The sequence below is a fragment of the Coenobita brevimanus genome, chromosome 98 (genome assembly GCF_032717465.1).
Source record: "Coenobita brevimanus isolate Jiangsu-jjx chromosome 98, ASM3271746v2, whole genome shotgun sequence".
Lineage (NCBI taxonomy): Eukaryota > Metazoa > Arthropoda > Malacostraca > Decapoda > Coenobitidae > Coenobita > Coenobita brevimanus.
In genome coordinates this window covers 30,833,665-30,855,317 of record NC_137051.1, presented here as the reverse complement: position 1 = coordinate 30,855,317, position 21,653 = coordinate 30,833,665, and the positions used below count along the sequence as shown (strand labels likewise).

The following is a 21,653-nucleotide window of genomic DNA, read 5'->3' as shown; positions in this document are numbered from 1 at the left end:
TCAAGTCTTTGTGCTTTTGCGATATCATCGTGGTTTGGGATATTTCCTTTGAGATCTAATGCCGCGACCTGGATTGTGTTCGGGTTCCTAGATAATGCGTCGGCTACTATGTTCATTTTACCTTGTATATAATGAATTTGTACATTGTAGTTTTCAACTGTACATTTCCATCTTGCTCTCCTCCCAGAGAGGAGTTTTTCTTTAAACATACCCAATAGTGGTTTACGGTCGGTGAATTCGTGTATTTCGTAACCATATACCAAATCTCGAAACTTTTGTAATGCAAAAACCACTGCAAGTGCCTCTAAGTCTGTAGTGCAATAATTTTCCTCTGCATCTTTTGTTTGTCTGCTGGCAAATGCAATTGGTTGATTCTTTCCTCTTTTATCTTCCTGCATCAGTACAGCCCCTAATCCGTTAATTAATGCGTCTGTACAGATAAGAAATGATTTTGTGAAATTCGGATATGCCAATCAAGGTGCATTTGTTAGTTTAATTTTTAGATTGTTAAATGCCTTTTTTTGTTCTTCTTCCCATTGGAATATAGCATCTCTTTTGAGTAGTTGGAATAGAGGAAAGGCTATATGAGAGAATTGTGGTACGAATGACCTACAGTACCCAGCTAGACCTAAAAATTGTCTAACTTCGTCAGTCGTAGTAGGTTCAGGAAAATCTCTCACTGCCTGTATTTTGTCATCAGTGGTGTGAATACCATTAGCACTTAATTTGTGGCCTAAGAAATTTATTTCCTTAAAGCAAAATTTGCATTTAGAAAGCTTAATTTTTAAACCAGCATCACTAAGCTTTTGTAAGGGTAAGTCTAATTTCTTGAGATGATCTGTAATATTTTTCGTTGCGATTATAATATCGTCAAGATAAACAAATATTCCTTGTCCTAAAGTTCCGGACAATACGTAATTCATAAGACGCTGGAATGTGCCTGGGGCTGTCCTCAGTTCCATCGGCATCCTTGTATATTGGTAGTGTCCTCTATTTGTGGAAAAGGCGGTGTATTTACTTGACTCCTCTTCAACCGGTATTTGATAATAGCCATTTAGTAGACCGATTGTTGAAAATATACTATTTTCCGGTCCAATATTCTGTAGAACGTCGCTTAGCAATGGCATGGGAAATCGGACTGGGATTGTGTGATTGTTTAGTTTACGGTAATCTACTACCGCACGCATTTCTCCATTTCGTTTGGGCACGAAGAATAATGAGGCATTCCACTGGGAGACTTGAAGGTTCAATAATTCCAAGTTTTAACATTTCATCGACATACTGATTTGCAAGTGTACAGTACGTTGGGAGTGTGGGATGCGGTAGGCTGGTACGAAAATTGGTAATGTTTCTGGGTGCACATTAATCTTGTGATTAATCGGGTTAGTACACCCTAATTGTTCTCCGGGTAATGCTACAGTGTCCCTGTGTGTTTCCAGCAGGGTTAACAAATCATTTTCTCCATCAAATTCACCTGAGTGAATTAAATTCTCTTTTATGCTTTCTCTATCCGTAGATTTTATCTCACTTGTCGCTCCAGCTATAACTATTTCCTTCACAGGGGCGGGACATTTTTCAGTATTAACTATGCAAGTCCTATTCATGTGATTAATTATGAATACCTGAGTTTGCCCTTCGTCGTTCATCTGACATAATGCGTTTTCTACTGACAATCCCTTTACATAATTCTTCTAAGACAAGAACAGTACTATTCCGTAATTTGTTCGTTATGGTAACTTTCATATAGGAATTAGGTGGTATAACTAAATCATTGGTGAGATGGGCGGGAAAAACTGATAAATCAGTACTGTTATCTGGGTCTCTAATTCTGGAGGCTGGGACTGGTGGTGTGAGTGGATCTATACACTCATCTGTTTGTGTATGTTTGTTTAAGCTTTTGATATTACCAATTCTTTTTGGTTCTCTTTCAGTAATCGGTGAGGGTTCTGATGGTATTTCCTCTATGAATTCATTGTCAAAGTCTATTCCATTCATTTGTGGGAGTAAAGTTATGTTCTCTGCTCTCATGCATCTTAAGCCCAGTAACTTATGAGCTTTAATTGCTAAGTTTTCAACGATATAGAAAAATGCAGAGAATGGTCTTGTAGTCTCTGTGAAACTGATATTTAACCTTATCATACCTTTTACTGTAATTTTTTTTCCATCTACCGTATATGAATCTAGATCAGCTTCTTCCAGAAAAGTTACTTTCTTCTTATTTTTAAACATTCTATTTATTTCTTCTTGTTTTATTAAGTTCACTGGAGAGCCTGTGTCTAAAAATAAGGAAACGTTTTGATCCTCACACACAGTTGGTATCAAGATATACTCATTTCCCAACATGCCTCCTATGTGAATTTTAGACTTGCTTTTCTTTACGTTTGTTCGTTTTTTGTCATGACTTGGTCTTTCCCCGATTTGAACATAGACACAATTTTTTCTACTGTTTTGCAGTTACTGGTCCAGTGCCCGTGGTATCTATGATGCCTACAGTAAGGACCAAATCCTTGTGTCTTTTGTCTATCCTTTTTTGTTTTGATAAAGCATTCATTCCTTGTGTGTCCTGGTTTTGCACAATAATGACACAGAATGGACCTATCTCTTGACTGTGACCTACGAGGTGACTTCCCATATGTGTGTTGTTTGTGGCTCGAGATCTGCTCGGGCTGCACGAAAACTTATGAAACTGCCTGTAGCCTAGTGTTTGTGATCGAACCCTCCACACGTTTAGTTGTTTGCTCTGCCTGCTTTCGGGTCGCGATCGATTTTGTTCTCTGTTTGGGGTCGGTGTAGATGTTTTCACAGCTGATACTGTCTCAGGTACTTTCATTCTACTAGAATGTGCGGGTGTGTCGATCATCCCTGCTTTACTGCACTGCATCTCTACCTCGTTCATTAAGTCTAGTAAGCACATGCCTGGGGTGTACGCGATCGTCTTGGCGATCTTAAGGGTCCTATCAAGTAATTTACACAAGGCAGCTACATAACCAATGATGTCCACGACGAGGTCTGGGGACATCTTTCCATCATCTGTTATCCAATTTGAGTTTTCCAAAGTAACTAACAATGTTCTTTTGATTGTGGAGACATCAGCAGTTATTTCACTGAGCACGTGGTTTGTACTGTGCACCCTTAAAAGATGTACAATCTTATGTAATTCTGGAATTATACCTGGCAAGAAGTTCATACCTCCAGAAAATTTCTTCAAAAATTCATTTTTAAATTCATCATATGTCCTAGCTTTGAGGAGCTTATCTGATCTTAGTAAATTGCTAGCTGGACATCTTTCCTGGCTTATGCAAGATGAAAAAATAGCAATTTTCTCTTGTTCATCTAGGATGTGTCGATTGATAAAGATTTGTTCGCACTTACTGACCAATGAAATGACGTCAATACGATCTTTTTCTGTGCCAGAGAATTTTGGGGCAGTTTTATCTTCATGGTAAACATAAACATGAGGTGGGGATGTTTGATCCGTGGTATTTGTTGCGTTATTCATTTTCACTGTTTGCTCTGTTAATTTAACTTAGACTTGTTTATCGTTGTGTGAGGGAATGGTGGAATAGGTTCGGCCGGAACGGTGAACTCTGTTAAGTATATTGGCATACGTGTGCAAGTCAGCGACAAAGTCCTCACTTGCTACGTCAGAGGGGGTTTCCCACTCATCATCTAGAACTGACGTATTTGTTTCTTGATCTTTAGTTTGTGTTGAGTTTTGTACAATGGGTGTGTTGCCTTGGTGCTCTCCTAATTGTGAATCCGTTGTTGGAGCTAATTGTGTTTCATCTGGTATTAACGTGGGTGGTGGCGAAAATATCCATCATTAAGGTATGGTGTTATGAAATACGCCTTTTGTTTATGTCCTAACTAAATAGATGAGTAAATGAGTTGTAATAAATGACAGATAGTGAGTGTATAAATGTATATATAGAAATAAGTAAAGGACTTGAATATACCTAATTTTAGCACTGAGAAGAAATGAGTAAGTATAATTTCACCCACTTGATACAGATCGGAGAGGCGTGTCGATGCAACTGTCGATCTCGAAAGAAAAATGCAGGGTTGACTGAAGATCTCTTGATAATTCTAGGGCTGTGTTGATGGACGATATTACTCAGGAAATTCCATGGCCTGGTGCATGTGGTGGTTAACAGCTGTAGCCACAGGCAAACCTCAGCATAGGACGTCGAATTTCCAACTCAATACTGTGGAAATAAATTAGTATGTGTAGGAGCTATGTGAATAATGAGTAATGAGTAGTGGGTGAGAAGTGCCTGGTGTCAGTCACACGTTGATTGGCGTGGCCTATGTCAGCAAACTCACGTGGTGATGTCATCTCAGCAGATACACATGGTGATGTCGGCTTCCCACACTGGTAGCTGTGGTGAGTAACTGAGTAGCGATGCGTAACCTAGGTGAAGAAAGGTGAGTAAGATGCGTTATAAATGTGGCTCTGGTGTTTTGGTGTGTGTCATGACCTCTGCGTCAGCGATGGAGGTAGGCGGGAGAGAGTGTTGGGGTTTTGTGTGCTTGTTGCTTTGGTCTTTCTTTACTTGCTTTGTTTTTTTTTTCTTCTTGCTGCTGCTTGAAGTTACGTGAAGATTATAGAGTTGTTTTGTAGACTTGTAGGCTCGTAGGCTGTATTTTGTAGGAATTCACTGTAGAATTGAAGCTAATCTTGTAGAGTCTCGCCTGCTTTTGTAGAAATTCACTGTAGATTCGTAGAAGAGGCCCGTACGTTCGCTGCCTCCAATGTGACTCTCGATTCTTGTAGTAGGAGTTAAAGATGAATACAGGGAGTTGATCTTGATTTATTATCTTCGGAGAAAATCTTAAGTTGAGCGGGGTATGTATTACAGAGACTTAATATACTAAGTAAGTCTAGTTGGACCCCTCTTCTTGTTCACTCTCTCCACTACCTGTCGGTTCTGTACCTAGTCTCCTTCTGAGCTCTGCTTCCTAAATTCTGGTGTAGCAGGGGTCGTGTCACGTGTGTTACACTGTGGTTGGAATGTTCTAGAAACCTGTGTGTGAGTATGTGTCTATGTGTGTGTATGGTCACTAGGCGCTGTCGTGTGCCTATAAAGCATTCCTTGAGTTAGAGTGTGTAAGCATGTTTAGCATTGCTCCATTCTCGCAGACACAATACCTCTGACTTGCTGCTTCTATATGTCTGTCTATCTATCCATCTATCTATCTATCTATCATGTTTTCTATAATTAATTGTATTTATAATATGGAGTCCTAACAGCACCACCCACTTCCCCCGACCCCGATCCCCCACCACCACCCATTCTACGTACATCCCTCTCCCACGCCCACCCCTCCACGCCCGTCTCCTACACCACCCATGGCACCCTCCACCCACTCCTGCCCAACCAGCACATTTCCCAACCACCACCACCGCACCACCGCATCCTACTACCAACTCCCCTCATCCTACCCCATGCCCTACACCTGTCGCCACACCACCCTCCAGCCCACCACGTGCGCCTACACCACCTCTCACTGGCACCACCCACACCACCACCCCTGCCCCCCCTTACCCACCGACCATTCTCATTACACACGACGCATCACACCCCTGCCCATGTCCGCCACCACTCGGAATCACACCCCAACACCACCACCTGTCCAACCACCCTCACCACCCACACCCACCCTCACCACCACAACCACCAGATCAAGGCGCCTGTCCCTCCCACCACCTAGATACACCCCAATTTCCACATCTCCACCCCACCCTGCTCCCATTCCCCAAAACGTGCTAACCTCCCCCCAAACACCACACCCATCACCCTACCCCTCCACCAGGCAAGATGGAAACTCCCCAAATCCCAATTCCCCAAAGGAAAATGCTCCTCCCACCCAACCATCCCTCATATAAACTCCAAGATCTCCGCACTTGCCAGCATACAGCTTCTACCCTTCCGCCAAACACCACTGCCCGAAATGAAGATCGAAAGGGTAACATGGTGCTCTCCCGACCACCCCACCATCAGGATACGGGCAACGCACCAGCTCCTCCGGCTCCTACGGCACGCCACCAGACCATCATCCCTACACCTCACCCTCAGCCCCCACCAGGAGCCGAACCTCATCACCCACCATTGGACCAGCCTCCTCAACCACATCACACCGGCCCACCAGACCTCTACTACCACAACATACCACCTCCAGTCACGGGGCCGTGACTTCTCCACCGCGAAAGGTGGTGAAATACCTGCCGCCGCCAGACAGGCCACCCCACCACCCCCCACCCTACCACCAAACCGCTGCCTCACCACCACCCCAGGAGGACACGATGGAGGGCTGGGTCACCGAGAGGTCAACCCGGGGCAAGAGGGACATCAGTGCCCCCCTGCCCTGAGTCCCTCTAACCCTCAACCGCCTCGACGGAAACTTTGCCAGTGGAAGACACGACCCTGCGGGCGGGACAGCACTCACCGGGTTCGGGGTGGGACTGAGGCAGTGGCTCAATCGGTAGAGAGTTGGCCTGCAGTCCTGACGGACCCGGGTTCAAATCCTGCTGGGGCAGGGAACAGTTTAAGGATTTGAATTTCATAAATATCAGACTTTACTGATCTACCAGAAGACCCACCGACATGTCATAAAAATACCCTCGCTAATACCAATACACCAGTCCTGTATGAGACAGCCCTTGCATGTATTCAGTATGGACGGTGGGTGTTAGCGCCGAAGTGGTGACATGTAGAGGTGTGCAATATGTAGGAGGACTACTGAGCCTTGAAAGCAGGCTGTGGAGCCTATGCCCAGGGTCGGTCACATAAAAAAAAAAAAAAATCACGGTATGGCCTCAGTACGTACCGGGGAGGGTTCGGCCACTGTACGCCCCTCAGTTGTTTTACCCCTGTAGTGCCGCCACATTGGCCACTGTACGTGTGGGAGAAGGTTCGGCCACTGTACACCCTTCAGCTACAGCCATCTCTGGAGAAGGCCTCGGAGTGTCAGCTATTGAGCACACTCCGACTGGCAGAGAGAGCCTCGGAATGTCAGCTATTGAGCGCACTCCGATTGGCAAAGGCCTCGGAGTATCAGCTATTGAGCGCACTTCAATTGGCAAGGGCCTCGGAGTGTCAGCTATTGAGTGCGCTCCGATTGGCAAAGGCCTCGGAGTAACAGCTATTGAGCGCTCTCCGACTGGCAGAGAGTAGGAGTGGAACCGCGATATCGGCCACTGTACGTGTCGGGGAGGGTTCGGCCACTGTATGCCCCTCATCCACTACCTCCTCCTGCGGGAGTACTACCTCCGGAGTGTCAGCTATTGAGAACACTCTGATTGGAAAAGGAAGCAGGAGTGGAACCGCGATATCGGCCACTGTACGTATCGGGGAAGGTTCGGCCACTGTACGCCCCTCATCCACTACCTCTTCCTACTACAGGAGTAACACTGCCACATCGGTCACTGTACGTGTGGGGGAGGGATCGGCCACTGTACGTCCTTCTGTTACTTTCCGTGGGGCAGGCAGAACTGCGGTATCGGCCACTGTACGTGCCGGGGAGGGTGTAGCCATTGTGCGCCCATCTGCCTCTTCCTCCTTCGGGAGCAGAACCGCCACATCGGCCACTGTACGTGTGGGGGAAGGGTTGGCCACTGTACGCCCTTCAGCTGTAGGCCCTGGAGATCACGGAACCGCAACATCGGCCACAGTACATGTGGGGGAAGGATTGGCCACTGCACATGTGGGGGAAGGATCAGCCACTGTACGTCCTTAATCTGTGATCTCTAAGGTCTTCCCAGAGAAGGAGGTCCCTTGCGCAGCCGGCCTTTCACCTCTTGGCTGTGTGGGATGCCCTTCTCTTACTCCTTCCAGGTGTGGTTCCCCCGAGGTACTACCGGAGTGGTGGCGCGGCCCTATGTTGGCCCTGCCATTTACACCTGGTCGGTCCCGGTCTCTGACGGATGCCAGAAAGAAGAGGTGCCACAGTCTGCCCCTGACGGCGCCCTTCACTAAAGGCGACCGCAGCACCCAGGCTCCCAGAGTCGGGCCGGCAGGCCCCAGAGTCAAGCCACTTGGGCTCTACTCCCCCACGACTCTCTGGCCGGAAGAGGAGGCAACAGGCCTGCCTCCTGCAGCTGTTCGGCCCCAGTCCAGAGGGCCACCCTTCAGGTCGAGGCCCCCAGTCCAGAGGGCCTCCCTGCATCTCACCGACGAGGCTCCAACACGATGGCCTCTCAGATCGAGGCCCCCAAATGGGAGAACCTCCCTGCACCCCCCCTGACGAAGGAACCTGGGGCAATGACACCCCTACGGATAGTCCACTGTCTCCTGCAGGAGGGCTTCCCAGTAGAGCCCCCTCCCACGCCCGGGTGCCTCTTGTGTTAAGCCCAGGAAACAAGGGCCAGTAGTGACTTAAGTGTATCTCCTGTGTCAGAGAAGAACCACGGAGAGGGGAGTGAACAGTGACATTGAAAGAGTGAGGCCAGAATAATATTAGTAACACATAGTGAATTAAATACCCAGGCAGAACAGAAAAGACTAGTGAACCCAGACATAGAACCTGAGCACAGAGAAAAGCCAAAAGACGGTGAACAGTGTCCCCATGACTAAGTAACTTCCTCGAGTGTCACAACTCGCGCTATGGTCAATTATAGTAATACTCACTCTCTCGATCCCTGGTCCACTCCACCTATAGTGCATCAGGTCGAGACTATTAAATACTCATTTTGCCTATAAACACAATACGGGTATATTGAACTTACCATCCACCATCGAGATACAGTTACAGAACTCTACTTTCTGCCTGTGCTGTGTGTGCTATATATTATTGTGAAGCTAACTCTGTAAACCTGTCCCCATCATATCTTGTAACTCTTTGTTTGTATTGTCACAGTGTATTGAAGTAAGCTAAAAGATGTGTTAAGGTGTACTGCCTAGTTTTTATGCCCTGTTCCTTTGTGAGTGTTTTATTTCCGGTCCGGAAAGAGGACCCCGCTCAGTCGCGAGCGTTTTTGGCGTGAGAAGTCGAGCTAAAAACACCTCACATTACAATAAGATTGAAAAAGTTCAAAGGGCCACTACAAGATGGGTACCAAGGTTAAGGGATCTAAGCTACGAAGAAAGACTAGAAAAACTGAATCTGCCTACACTACAGGAGAGAAGGAAAAGAGGAGACATGATTATGATATACAAATACAAATCAGGGAAGGAGAATAAAATGCACTCTCCCGCTGCCGGATCCCCAACCCCTCTACGGAGCTGCAGCCCCACCCCACCCCAGGAGGACACCACAGTGGGCCAGGTAAACGAGACACTGGCCTAGAGCGAGATGGGCTCAGGTGCGCCCCAACCTTGTGTCCCTCTTCCCCTCAACTGGCCCAACCACGATGTCGCAGGAATGCGAGATTACTTCTCGGCCGGACCAGCTCTCGTCAGGATCAGGGTGGGACTGCTCCAGATACAGTCCCAGGCAGCACCACAGTAATGGCCACTGTATGTACCAGGGAAAGGACAGCCACTGTATGCCTTTCTTTTGTTTCTCCCTGCAGCCCGCGGTAATGGCCACTGTACGTACCAGGGAAGGGACAGCCATTGTACGCCCTTTTGCTGCAGCCACATCTGGAGCCCACCTCAGTGTGACGGTCACTGTACACACACCAACAGGCAAAGGCAGGAGGAGTGGAACCGCGACAACGGCCACTGTACACGTTGGGGAGGGATCGGCAACTGTACGTCCCTCATCTGCCTCCTCCTCCTTCGGGAGCAGCCCCACAGCGACAGCCACTGTATGCACCAGGGAAGGAATGGCCACTGTATGTCCTTCTGCTGCTAGCCCAAGGGAGTGTGGAATCTGCGACGATGGCCACTGTACACATCAGGGAAGGGACAGCCACTGTACGCCCTTTGCCCACAGACCCGAGGGTTCTCCTGGAGGAGAAGGTCCCTTGTGTGGCCCACTTTCCACCCTGCGGCTGCATGGGACGCCCTTCTGTCTCTCCCTCCAGGTGTGGTTCCTCGGAGGTGCTGCCATTCCAGGAGTGGTGGCGAGGTCCTGTTGCTGAAGGTGGGATTCATGCCCTCCAGCCTGCCCCTGGACAACGCCGGGTCCTGACGGACGCCCCGCAGGTGAGGTGCAGTGATCAACCCCTGAAGGCACCCCAACCTGGAGGCGACCGCAGTCCCAGGCCTCCCAGGGCGTTACCACTCTGGCCCCACTCACCATCGGCCCTCCGCCCGGAGCAAGAAGCAGAAGGCCCGACTCCTGACACTGTTTGGTCCCAGCCCCGAGGGCCCCTCACCAGGTCGAGGCCCTGACAGGAAAGGGCCTCCCTGCACCTCAGACCAGAAATGCGCCCAGGCCGTGATGTCCCTGAGAGCTGTCCCGTGCCTTCTGCAGGAGGGCTCACCAGTAGGGCTCCCTCCAACCCCCGGGCACCACCTCAAATGAGCTCAGACTCTGGCAGCCCAGTGACGATGCAACAAGACCCCAGTGTTGTGTTAGAGACTCATTAGTGACAGTGACTGTATGTGTTATAGAAACAGTGAGACAAGGACACCACCCGTAAAGTGTCTCTACCCCAGTTCACTCAGAGTGCTGTGTTAGTACCTAAGCACCCCGGAACCAGAGTAATATACTAGTGTGTGGCGATACCCAAGTGCAAATTGACAAGTGTACTGCCCAAAGTCCACGGGACCAAGTATATGAAGAGTGTCACCATAATTATGTGATATTCTCTTGTGTAATAATTAAGGTGTAAGCACTGTGGCTACTTGATGTAATGTACCAATATTAACTAACCAGTCACTGTACCTGAAATACAGCATAGTGTCCCCGGGAATGCCCAATCCCCCCACCAGGGATTAACTGTAGTGCCCCCGGAAACTCACCGCCACCACCACAAGGACCCCAGTGAGAAGCAGCAGCAGCACACCGAGACTCGGCGCGACAACGGCACAAGCCAGCCCGGGCCATACGCCCCTATGACCTGGAGCCGCCCTGCCGTCATCATAGCAGAAATCCGGCACTACCTTCCAGGTGAGGTTCCAACAAACCATCTCAGGGTGGAGATGTCTGTCCAGCTCCGATTAGCGCCCCTCAGGAGTTGACCTGTAGCCACTCCCGCCTTCTACAGGAGTGTGCCAGTAGCCTCTCCGAAGGTGTCTTCCCTCTTGGGACGGCCAGTAGCCGCCCACCCCTCGTAAAGGAATCAGCCCAACGCCGACCTGAGGGTAATCAGGAGACGGCTGGTAGCTGCTCCCACCTTCGTCAGAAGGTGTCCTTCTGGAGACGGCCGGTAGCCGCTCCGCATCCCCTCCTGAAGGAGTCGGCCTGTAGCCGCTCCCACCTTCGTCAGACGGCCGGTAGCCGCTCCGAAGGCATTGCCCCCGAGTCATCCCGCAGCCGCTCTACACCCCTCTTACAGGAGTCGGCCTGTAACTGCTCCCATCTTCATCAGACGGCCGGTAGCTGCTCCGAAGACGTTGCCCCTGAGTTGGTCAGTAGCCGCTCCACACCCCTCCTGCAGGAGTCGGCCTGTAGCCGCTTCCACCTTCATCAGACGGCCGGTAGCTGTGCCGAAGGAGTTGCTCCCGAATCAGCCTGTAGCTGCTCCTCATACCAGCTGAAGGAGACTGCCTGTAGTCGTTCCCACCTTTTTCAGACAGCCGGTAGCCGCTCCGAAGGTGTTGCCCACGAGTCAGCCTGTAGCTGCTCCCCATCTCTCCTGCAGGAGTCGGCCTGTAGCCGCTCCTGCCTTCGTCAGACGGCCGGTAGCTGTTCCGAAGGTGTCCCGAGGTGCGCTGGTTCATATTCCCCCTCTCAGGCCACGGCCAGTAGCCGGGCCTCGGTGCCTTATGGTCGTGCCCCTGGGAAGCCACGGCCAGTAGCCAGGCCCCATGGCCAGAAGCAGTCGAGAGCAGCCCTGCCACCCCAGCGTGAGACGAGTATCCTGACCCCCAACGCAGTGGACGTAGGAGAGTACTGGAGAGGCCATATCGCCTCCCCCGGCCTCTGCTCCCTACACCTGGCCCTGGAGAAAATCCACTTGACGGACTCTGACGCAGACCGGTGCCGCAGCCCCTCTCTAAGGTGCCGCCTGGCTCTGGGCACCGCAGCCCTCGGGAACTCCAGGCCCTACCCAGAACACCCGGGCGGGACCTCACTACGCCCCGACGGCGGAAGGCCTCCACCTCCGGCCAAGACCTGACCGCAAGGTTCAGGGAATTGTTCGGCCCCAGTCCTGAGGGCCATAATCCTGTTCCTAGCCTGGAGAAATCGGGCCCTTTCGCCACCTGCGCCCCGGATGAGAGATGACGCCCCTGCGCGCCATCCCGTGCCCTCTCGGCACGACCTCCCCTGGCTGTGCCACTGCCCCGGCAGAACTGTCGCCGGCGTGTCTCCCCGCCGCACCCTCCGCCAGTGACTTGTGGGACAGTGAATATGCCCTAAGTACAGTGTAACAGTGACAAGGTGATAGTGTACTTTCCTAGCACCAGGCCGAATGTTTACGTAACGGGAAAATTATGGCCTAACGTACAACAGGGCGGAATAGTGAATAACCCATGTAAAATCCAAGTGATAGTGCATAAGACTCATGTGTAACTCCCTTCACGTTATAATCAGTGTAACGACCAAGCCGTGGAACTCATATTAGTTATTTATCCAAATGTCCCTTGCTCTTTGAAAATAATAAATCGAACACGCTATCACTACCCTCCACGTCATATTACTATAAATATAATTAGACCCCAATGCCTTACACCCTCCCTTAGTGAGCTTTATCTTAAAACTCCTCCACACGCGCAACGGCCTTGAACCGTATTGTGATAATTAACTAATAACCCTTTGCTCTTAGAAAATATAAGTTGAACGCGCTATCATTTACCTCTGCCTCATACCACCATAAATACAATTAGACCCCAGTGCCTTACACGCTCCCCTAGTGAGCCCTATCGCTCACTCCTCCACGTGCACCGAGACCCTGGACTATAATTCTGTACACTACGCCTTGAGTGTTATTCCACGTACATACTACTGTAGTATCCTGCGAGATACTGTGAATCTAGTTATAAGATCTGCTGTTGTCCCTTGTCTGACTAAGTAATACACGTGTAAAGGTTATTGCCTGAAGTTTTTGTGTCCTGCCTCTCTCTGATTTGTCCTAAGACCCGTCTCGAAAGAGGACCCCGCTACTCGTTAGGTGTTATGGGAACTGAAGTCGAACCTTAAACACCTAGCATTACAATACTCGATCCACATTCAATGTACCATTATATGTATATTATTAGGAAGTTGGATTAAGGCAATATATGTGTTAAGGTGTCTTGCCGAGTTTTTATGCCCTGTTCCTTTGTAAGTGTTCTATATCCGGTCTAGAAAGAGGACCCCGCTCAGTCGCTGGTGTCTTTAGAACGAGAATTCGGTCTAAAAACATCCAGCATAACAGAGAAAGTAGACATAAATGATTACATAACCTATGGGGATACATCAGCAAGAGGACACTGCAAAAGACAGCATAAAAGGAGAGGCGATAAAGACGTATGGAAATTTAGTTTCCCAAATAGAACAATTGATCAGTGGAATGCACTACCGAATGAAATAGTGTGTGCCAAAACAATCTATAAATTTAAGGATATGTACGATAAATATGGTTTAAGACAAGGGACAGTACGAGCTTGACTCATTTCTGTAAAGATACAATTAGGTGATAACTATTAGGTAAGAACTCTCTCTCTCTCTCTCTCTCTCTCTCTCTCTCTCTCTCTTTCGACTAACATAAGAGTAGCATTTCATTATATGGATGAGGAGATGATGAAAAAATTTATAGTGGCCATGATCCACCCCAGGTTAGAATATGCAGCAGAAGTGTGGTCCCCACACAAAAAGAAAGTGTAATGCTAGGTGTTTTAGGGTCGACCTCCGGTCCCTAGAGCACCTATATAGTGAATAGCTGGGTTCTTTTCCTAGATCGGAGCTTAGACAAATAAGAGAGAAGCAGGACACAAAAACTCAAGGCCACACTTTACATGTGTATTATTAAATCTTACACAGGAACGAGCAGATGTCACAAATACAAATAAACTGGACAATTATAATTCTTGGGCTGCAGATATGGAATAATAGTATCACGCAAGATACTGTACAGGACCAGATTGGTTAGGGTGAACGACACGAGCTAGACACCTATGTTGGTGGGGGAGTTTAGATTTCCTAGGCCGGTGGTGGTGGTTTTCTGATTTCCCTGGGTAGCGTTAATATTTTACACTGGACCTAAGCGTGGTTTTACCGAGATGTACCGTCACTGTTGGATAGAGTGTTCACTGTACCTCGGCCAGTAGATCACTATTACACTACTTCACTATGTACCTGGGTGGAGCTGGCGGTACTGGAATTTCAACACATGGGCCTACGTATGATCTTCACGTGATACGGCGGCACTGTTCACTATGGTAGACCCGTCCTTCACTGTCTCACTATTGCACGATCTTTTTCCACCACTTTCTTTTACGCTCTAACCACCGGCTCACTTTATTCTGTCACTCCTACACTGTCTTTATGCTGCGTGTGTTCACTCACTGTCAGGTCGGACTTGTCACAGTCAGGCGCAGGGGCGGCGGCGGAGTCTCAGCCTCCCTACTGACGGGGCTGGGATCCGCCAGGGGCTGCTAGGTCCCGGGGGCGGGGGACAGTGCGTAGGGGCGTCCTCTCTCGTCTGGGGCTGCTGGGAGCATAGGGGCCCGAGGCTTCTGGGCTCGGGGTGGGAGTCTGGCCCTCTGGGCTGGGGCCGAACAGTCGCCTAAAGTTTTGAGTCAGGTGCCTGACGGAGAATGAGGATCTCCGGCGTCTGGGTGCATGGAGGTCCCAACCGGGAGTCTGAGGGGTGGTCGGGAGGTTGCGGGAGCTGCGGTCCCCAAAGATCGGGGACGCCGTCAGGAGCGAGTTGCTGCGTCGGCCGGCATTGGGGTTCATCAGGGGCATCTCCACCGGCTGTAGGGAAAAGAGCCCGGTGGTGGTCACAGGGCCTCTCCAATACTCCTCCAGGCTGGGGGCTCCCTCCAAGTCGTGGATGGGTGGACCGGGCTCAGCACCTGATGTAGGAGAGGCTTCAGGCCGTCTCTGGCTGTAGGGTCCGGCTACTGGCTGTGGCTGTCTCGGGGCACCTTCGGAGTCGCTACCGGCCATCTCCTGCAGGAGGGTAGAGCGGCTACAGGCCGACTCTCCGGGGGCACCTTAAGAGTGGCTGCCGGCCGTCTCCTAACAAAGGCAGGAGCGGCTACCGGCCGTCTCCTGACTGACCTCCGGAGCAGCTTCAATCCGTCTCCTGTAGGAGGGGGAGCGGCTACAGGCCGTCTCTCCAGGGGCACCTTCAGAGCGGCTTCCAGCTATCTCCTGACGAAGGCGGAAGCAGCTACCACCTGTCTCCTGATTAGCCTCTGGAGTGGTTTCAGGCCGTCTCCTGTAGGAGGGTGAACGGCTACAGGCCATCTCTTTGTAGGGCACCTTCCAAGTGGCTGTGGGCCGTCTCCTGACAAAGGCGGGGGCGGCTTCAGGCCGTCTCCTGTAGGAGGGCGAGCAGTTACAGGCCATCTCAGGGGTGCTGTTTGGAACTGGCGAAACAGTTCCACCCCGATCTGATTGATGGGCAGCTCGCCCGGCAGGTCGTCTTGTATTCCTGCTCTGGTGGTGGCGGGTGAGTTCCATGTCATAGGGGCGCGCGGCCCGGGTGGACTTAGGCCGTTTCCGCCCGGAGCTCATTCACACCATGTACACTCCTCCGTGGGCTCCTTCTGGTGGATTGTTGCTGTCTGCTTCGATGTCCTGCTGCATTTTAGAAAGATATAAACAAGATTGAGAGAATTCAAAGAACAGCAACCAAGATGATCCCCAGTCGGACAGATCTGTCATACAGAGAGAGGCTGGAAAAGCTGGATTTGTCTTTAGACATCAGGAGATGGCTGGCAGCCACTCTGAAGGTGCCCCCAGAGAGTCGGCCTGTAGCTGCTCTACCCTCCTGCAGGAGATGGCCGGTAGCCGCTCCGAAGGTGCCCCGAGACAGCCATGGCCAGTAGCCGGGTCCTGCAGACGGCCTGAAGCCACTCCTTCATCAGGTGCTGAGACCGGTCCACCCTCCCACGACTTGGTGGGAGCCCCCAGCCTGGAGGAGTATTGGAAAGGCCCTGTGACCGCCACTGGGCTCTTCTCCCTACAGCTGGTGGAGACACCCTTGACGGACCCTGACGCCGCAGCTCACTCCTGATGGCGTCCCCAACTTTCGGGGACCGCAGCTCCCACGACCTCCCGACCACCCCTCAGACTCCCGGGCGGGACCTCCATGCACCCAGACGCCGGAGATCTTCATCCTCTGTCAGGCACCTGACTCAAAACTTCATGCGACTGTTCGGCCCCAGCCCAGAGGGCCAGACTCCCACCCCGAGCGCAGAAGCCTCGGGCCCCTATGCCCCCAGCAGCCCCGGATGATAAAGGACGACCCTACGCGCTGTCCCCTATGCCCCCAGCAGCCCCGGATGATAGAGGACGCCCCTACGCACTGTCCCTCGCCCCCGAGACCTAGCAGCCCCTGGCGGATCCCAGCCCCGTCAGTAGGGGAGGCTGAGACTCTGGCGCCGCCCCTGCGCCTGACTGTGTCACGTCCGACCTGATAGTAAGTGAAAGTGAACACACGCAGCATAAAGACAGTGTAGGAGTTACAGAATAAAGTGAGCCGGTGGTTAGAGCGTAAAAGAAAGTGGTGGAAAAAGATCGTGCAATAGTGAGACAGTGAAGGACTGGTCTACCATAGTGAACAGTGCCGCCGTATCACTTGAAGATCATACGTAGGCCCATGTGTTGAAATTCCAGTACCGCCAGCTCCACCCAGGTACATAGTGAAGTAGTGTAATAGTGATCTACTGGCCGAGGTACAGTGAACACTCTATCCAACAGTGACGGAACATCTTGGTAAAACCACGCTATTAGGCCCAGTGTAAAATATTAACGCTACCCAGGGAAATCAGACAACCACCACCACCGGCCTAGGAAATCTAAACTCCCCCACCAACATAAGTGTCTAGCTCGTGTCGTTCACCCTAACCAATCTGGTCCTGTACAGTATCTTTCGTGATACTATTATTCCATATCTGCAGCCCAAGAACTATAATTGTCCAGTTTATTTGTATTTGTGACATCTGCTTGTTCCTGTGTACGATTTAGTAATACACATGTAAAGTGTGGCCTTGAGTTTTTGTGTCCTGCTTCTCTATTTGTCTAAGCTCCGATCTAGAAAAAGAACCCAGCTGTTATAGTTGCTCTAGGGACGGGAGGCCGACCCTAAAACACCTAGCATTACAGTCTTCCTTAGAGGAAAGGAGAGAGAGGGGCAACATGATTGCAGTGTTCAGGACTATGATGGGAGTAGATAAAATTGATGAGTAGATCTGTTTGTATGGGATAAGAGAGTAACAAGAGGACACGGAATGAAACTGAAGAAGACAAGCTGCTTGAAGGATATCAAGAAATATAGTTTTCCTTATAGGTGCTTAGACCTGTGGAATAGCCTGGACAAAGAGATCGTCCAGTCTAAAAACTTAAACGAGTTAGAGCAAAATTTGACTTTTTGAGAAACAGAGACGGGATCCCACGAGCGTAGCTCATTTCCTGTATATCACAGTTGGGTAAATACAATTAAGTATACACACACACACACACACACACACACACAACCAATCAAACATAACACCCTTTCTTGCTTTGCTAATGCAGGTGTAGAAGAAAAGCTGGTCTCATGCTGTGACAGGCAGACCTCTACAAACTATTTTTTTTTTTTTTTTTCATGTTCTTGCAGACCCCAGACTACTTATTCAGCCTGAATAAGAGATTAGATATGGACTTCACTTACCCCTCCACTACAAAATGCCTCCCAAAGCTGAGTAAGATCATCTGGAGGTAGTAAAACCACATAATTTTAAACATTAATGTATATTACTTCTTTGTTTCACAAATTTTCTGTTTCCTACCAGGACCTGATCATCTCCAACCTTGATGAATCACTGCACTCCACCACCACGAAGATTCTGGTCAGCGGATGCGAAGCAACTGTGGTCATAGAGGCAAATGCTTTCAAATACTTCACCTACCTAGAGAGCATAACTTTTCAGTCTCTTTCCTCCCTCATGCTCCAGTCTAACAGCATTAACCTTTCTTTTTACTCCAACAATGATTTCATTCTCACCTTTGAATCTGTCTTAGCACTGGCTTTCGAGGAAAATGCTGTGACTGTCAGGAGGTCAAGTGCACAAAACAGCATCAATAAATTAATTATAAGAGATTCAGTCATCACAAAGCTTGGGAGAAATGCATTTAATGTATCCCTGAGTGAGCTGAGGATGGAACGTGTGACTCTGACTCATACACCAGAACGTAAAGCCATAAATTCTGGGAAGAAGGTTGCTGAAGTCTACATTGACACTTTCAACACCAAAGTGGGTAGTCTTGGAGCTAAATGGATAACTGGGAAAACAAAAAAGCTCTCTATTATCAAAAGTAACATCACTCTGTTTAAAAGTGCTTTCACTGGGATACACATGCTTCGCCCTCACCCTTCTGTCACTCTCCACAGCAATAATTTTGGATATCTAGACTCTGCTAATGATGGAACTGGAATAAATGTCAAAGAAAGTTACATGACCTGTGCATGTGGAGGCCTATTATGGCTACTAGAAAAACCCAGCAGCACATTCAAGCAGGAAATACAACCATCCCTGAAGTGTACATCAGAAGGCAATAAATCAGTCATAGTGCAATGCAGCCCAAGTCAGGCCTGCAGCCACAAGTCATCTTCCACACTGTTGCTGCTTGTGTCTGGACTCATCCTCCAAATCACAGTTCCTGCAATTGCTTAACCCCTTCACTACACTGATGCCTGTCCCACTTATCAATGCAACCACCAGAAAAGTTTATTCATGTTAGGATGGATCATTAGTAGTGATGGGGTTAATTAAGGATAACTCTAGATCCTCCACAAGTTTGTTCACTATTAAATAAAAGTGTCTGGAATTAGAAAGTATGATTACAAAATACATCCCTGAATCAAGGAGCTAAGCTCAAGCAAGGACAACATATAAAGGATCACAGAAGGTAGACAAAACAGAGTTCACACATTTATTATTGGTCTTGTTTACATATTAATCTTTACTTCAAGCTTTCCTAAGATAAAATAAACTGGCAGTGTTTTATACAAACTTAGAACTATTAGTGATTAAACATTCCAACATATTAAGTATTGATTAAATTATTAGTACTGATGACCATAATGATAAAGATGATTTACATAAAACACATAAAAAAATACAAATTATTTATTTAAAAGGCACTGACTAAGAACACTTCTAAGGAAATCACAAAAGCCAAAGAGATTCCTCATTTAGTAAGTGACCAAGACAAACAGAGGTGACAGAGGCAACTCCACTGACACTGATACAAGACGCACATCAAGGACTGTATAAACCTTGCAATGCTTCACACAAAAACATTTATTCGTGCATTATAACTGTTTTGATAAATACTGTATAATATAACCTTTTGACTGTAGAATAAGCCAATGCATACAGCTAGCTCACCCAATGCAGATGTTCTTAAAAATATGAAAATCAAGTCAAACACCAACCGATATTATTACAACGGCTGTCCAAATGTTTTCAAGTTGTGAATAAAAGATCCTCACAAGTCCAAACCTAACGCTGCACAGGCAAGGATAAAGAATTTTCCCACAATGACACATTTTTCATTTCCCAAATATTCTTGTGCATGTCTAGTACTCACACACTATTTTTATATTTGGTCACTATCCAACAGTAGTATGACAAAATTATGTATTAACCTTCCATTATTGTTCCATTACTCAAGATCTAAATTCATATAACCTGAAATATGACAAATGAAATATCAGGGATTACAGCTTATAACAATACACTAATGAAAGAATGATAACAGAGTTGCTACATCATCACCATGATCAACCGACCTGGTTACCGCTCACAATGTGGTGAGGAGTTCGAGAGCAGTGGTTCTTTAACCTGCAGTGTGAAATATTTGTGGGAAGTAAAACATGCCAGCCAATCGAGTCAGAGAGTAAATAAATGAGAATTTTTATTCACTGGGTGTGTATCCAAGCTGACTGCATTTTTTGTCAACTATTAAACTACAGCATGACACTACTGTTCCTGTGTCATTTTGGCTGTAATGTAAATATCCTTTAAGTGCTAGTATTAAAATTATTTCTGACAAGAGGTGCAAGAAGATATTCTGAGAAAGGTATGTACTGTATTTAAAATATTTCTAACAAGGAGTGTGAGAAAATATTCGGTGAATACCAAGTATCAATATTATTTCTGACAAGAGGTGTGACCAGACATTCTGCAAACCAAAGGGTATCACTGCTTTGGAGTAAGGCTCTTTAATCGGCCATCAACCAAAGTGAAAAGAAGTTCAGTTACTACTGTGTATGGCAGTACTATATACTTCATATTTTTGTGTAACTATGAACTATGAAATAACCAAACAGCAAAATTTAATGATACTCATAAAAATGAAAATAACTGGGAATGTCATTGCATATCTTCACACTTTACACCCAATGTTGTAATAATGTTGCCTGATTTCACCAATCAGGGGAAAATAGTTCATGAAAGCTGACAGGTTTAAAATGGTGACAATTAAATAAGCTAGTCATACATGCAGTAATTGGTACTGTGAAGCACATGACAAGGGCCTGGCACCCCTCTTTTAAATGAATGAATATTTAGTAGGTATTATGAAGTGCTTCTACAGTAAAAGTCCTGTAATCCAAATGGCTGTGGGCTGAGGGTCTTCTGGGCTATTGTTTTTTTTGGACTATTGGGAGTGATCTCTCAAAACATTAGAAATATGTACATGATCATTAACACTCTCCAGTTCAGTGATACTATTTTCATTCATGAGAAAATTTGAAAACGTGACCAAAAAATGCTTAGAAAAAAAAAAAAGGGATAAACATTATGCACTCTTTCAACTTATACTGTCACTACTATTTTACTTTATGCAATATCACATTTGTTTTTCTTTCACCTTATTCTAAAAAGCCTCAGCTTTCTAATGGTATAAAAACATATCCACTTATCCAAATACCTTGGGGTGAAAAAATTATTGGAAAAGAAAAAACTTGAGTGCACGGCAGGGCAGGAGGGAGGGAGAACTGGGAGGGGGGGGGGAGGGGAAGTGGGAGAGTTCTGCTGTCTGGAGGGGCATCACATCTTGAGATTATCACTTATTGTGTCACATGCTTTCGTTTATAAGTTTTCTTTCCACCACGATTAGTAGATATGGGAGCCATTGCTACTTCGTTGTAGTCACTTACTGGTCCAAAAACAGAGTGGAATTATCAGAAAAGCGTCAGACTGGGCACAGGTATAGACTGAAAATGGCCGTCCTCCCCACTTGCTGCCACTCCCCGCTGCAAGCGGGATTTTGGCGCCGCCTCGAAACATTCAGAATATTGGGATATTCGGATTATTGGCAGTAGGATTGAAGGACTTTTACTGTACAGAGGAAAAAAAATGCATATAGTTGGCCTGCATGGTAGAATCAGGATCCCAGAGGAGTTTGATAGTGATTGAAAGAGTGGCTGGTCCTTCACTGGGCACAATGTTCATTGTTCT

The 21,653-nt window shown here is 48.0% G+C and overlaps 1 protein-coding gene across 1 annotated transcript; it reads left to right on the top strand.

The window, feature by feature from the left end:
* Window positions 1-16,436: 16,436 nt before the first annotated feature.
* Window positions 16,437-18,860, top strand: LOC145414013 (uncharacterized). Its single transcript, XM_080283582.1, has 2 exons — window positions 16,437-16,604; window positions 17,979-18,860. Exons 1-2 carry the CDS (start codon window positions 16,437-16,439, stop codon window positions 18,858-18,860), a joined length of 1,050 nt encoding a protein of 349 aa, XP_080139708.1.
* Window positions 18,861-21,653: the final 2,793 nt, after the last annotated feature.